Below are 2433 nucleotides of genomic sequence, written 5' to 3'. Positions count from 1 at the left end.
CCTCAGTACGCACGCTCGAGTGAGAGCAAGACTGATCATTGTGCTGTACCTGTAAGTAAAGCGACACGGGTCTACATACAGTACAGTTAGTAAGGTGAACATGAACGGGGGGAAATGGGATCGGCTTACCCTCAGTACGCATGCTCGAGTGAGAGCAAGACTGAGGGCAGCGCGATCGCGAGACGTCGAGTATAAGTGGGGGGCGAGAGGGCGAGCGATAGGGCGTCTAAATGAGAAATTGCCTAATCGAGAATGCTTATGTAATACTGACCGCGCGGAACTCGTCCGCGCGGCAGACATGAAGACGATAACGAACGAAACAATCAGAAAACATACACTAGACGATATGGGGCCGGTCGCAGACAACGACGCTCGCATTGCGTGCTCCAACAATCGGGACCGCGTTCACGGTACGCCTTCGGGCCGAATGTGCTATGCGCCGGTGCTGACGATGAATGGCGTTTTGTTAGGCCATCGCGCTCTTCCAGATGGTCCGCGTTCCTCTGAACATCATCCCGTCGTGGGTAGTCCAGATTCTTCAGGTCGGTAGCCGACTGTGCTTCGCGCTCGCGGCATCCACTGACGAGAGCCCTGGCAAATTGCGACGTACCTCGACAAAGGGGAAGTCAACGAGCAGGTCTCCACACTGAAGAAGGGCCACGTGCCTCCCTCCGAGGAAGGTGACCCCGGCCTCGGGATCCTAAACGGGACCTTCAAATGGAACGAGGTCGAGGAAAAGAAAGAGGGTAGTAAGGGTAAGGGGAAAGACATCCACAAGAAAGCCAAAGGATCCGACAGTGTGAACAGCGCAGACGGCTCTGGGGATGACACAGGTCCTCCAGGGGAGGTGTCCACTATCATCGATAGCGCGTCCCCCATGGCCGGCAGCACCGGCGACCACCGCTTTGAGCTCAAGGATATCACCGTCATGTTCCCTGACGGTCAACTGACCGTGGTCACTGGGCCTACAGCGAGCGGGAAGACTGTGTTGCTGATGGCACTGTTGGGCGAGCTCACGACTCTTGAAGGCCGCATCGTATTGTCGAAGAACGTGTCCAAGGTGGACAAATACGGGCTGGCGCAGACGATCTCATACGCGGCACAGTCTCCGTGGTTGCGTCACCAGTCGATCAAGGATAACATCCTGTTCGGGCACCAGTACGATGAGGAGCGGTATGAGGCCGTTGTGGAATGCTGTGCACTTAAGCCGGACCTGGAGATGCTCGAGGATGGCGATGCAACTGAGATCGGTGTCCGGTAGGTGCCGAGTAGTCTGATGCAACTGTATGTGGACTAAAAATGTCTTGCATGCGCAGAGGTGTGAGCTTGTCAGGTGGTCAAAAGGCTCGGTACGACCTACCTACGTGTCTTGCGTCGCATGCGAACTGAAGACATTCTTGTAGTGTGGCTCTGGCACGGGCCGTTTATGCTGTGGGTTTTCGACACCAAAGATATCTGAGACATGATGCTGATCGCTTGCCATCCACAGCACACCAAATATGTCCTCCTTGACGATCCGTTGAGTGCTGTGGTAAGTTCCATCGATAATTCTTACCTCAACACAATCCTAATGGGTGCCACAGGATAGTCACACGGCTCGTTTCCTCTACGAGAAACTATTGAGAGGGCATCTACTCGCCAACCGCACGGTGGTGAGTAACACGCACTCTCGGTTGTGTGTCGATATCATACATATCTAATGGACGCGATGTAGATCCTAGTTACACATCACGTCAAACTCGTACTTCCGGGCATGCACTACCTCGTGCGCATGTTAGACGGGCGGATCGACACTCAGGGCACAATCAAAGACCTCCGTGAGAGCGGCGTGCTCAACGACATCACGCAAGTCGAAGAGATCGAGGCGCACAAGCACGAGCAGGCTGTGGAAGAAGCTGAAGGCAAGGAGGATCCCAACACGGAGATTGATGCTGAGACGAAAGGTGGCACAGAAGAGGACAAGAAGAAACCAAGAAAACTCGTTGAAGAAGAGCATTGTGTCGCGGAGCTAGACTCGACGCAACCAGGCAACGCCTACAACAAAGAAACTAATACAATCTAACCCAAGGGCGGTGAGCGCGAAGGCTTGCTAACGCCGAGCGTAGACTTTCAAGTCAAATCTAGCCCAAGGACCAAGTTAATATTATGCTGAGTAAGAGAATACAAAGGATGGCTTACCTAGCCCAAGGACCAAGAGGTCAAGATGAGGGCTAGGGTCGCTACAGGTGGGGTTTATATACTGAGTCAGGGGAGCCAAACATGTACAAACGTAAAGGTGGTCTGTGCGCACATTAGTGCCAGTCTGCAGGTGGGGGTCAGGTGACTGGTCACATGCTCTATCTACTGGTTCTAAGTCTAAGTGTTGTACAAATGGCCGTAGAAAATCAGGAAAAATGACGGAAAAATNTAAGGGGTCTCGTCGTCTCCACGACA

At 53.3% G+C, this 2433-nt stretch overlaps 1 protein-coding gene across 1 annotated transcript in view; it reads left to right on the top strand.

Moving 5' to 3' along the window:
• TRAVEDRAFT_133357 (uncharacterized protein) overlaps window positions 1-2062 on the top strand; it is a gene marked incomplete at both ends in the record, with an annotated part of 9555 nt that extends 7493 nt beyond the window's left edge. The window contains 7 exons of the mRNA XM_008045511.1: window positions 471-546; window positions 588-1257; window positions 1317-1349; window positions 1404-1431; window positions 1490-1531; window positions 1584-1652; window positions 1715-2062. Coding sequence (XP_008043702.1) covers window positions 471-546; window positions 588-1257; window positions 1317-1349; window positions 1404-1431; window positions 1490-1531; window positions 1584-1652; window positions 1715-2062 — 1266 coding nt within the window. The remainder of the gene's footprint in view (window positions 1-470; window positions 547-587; window positions 1258-1316; window positions 1350-1403; window positions 1432-1489; window positions 1532-1583; window positions 1653-1714) is intronic.
• Window positions 2063-2433: the final 371 nt, after the last annotated feature.

This window comes from Trametes versicolor (genome assembly GCF_000271585.1).
Source record: "Trametes versicolor FP-101664 SS1 unplaced genomic scaffold TRAVEscaffold_12, whole genome shotgun sequence".
Taxonomy (NCBI): Eukaryota; Fungi; Basidiomycota; class Agaricomycetes; order Polyporales; family Polyporaceae; genus Trametes; species Trametes versicolor.
The sequence above is the reverse complement of the archived record's forward strand: the minus strand, read 5'-3'. Positions and strand labels throughout refer to the sequence as shown.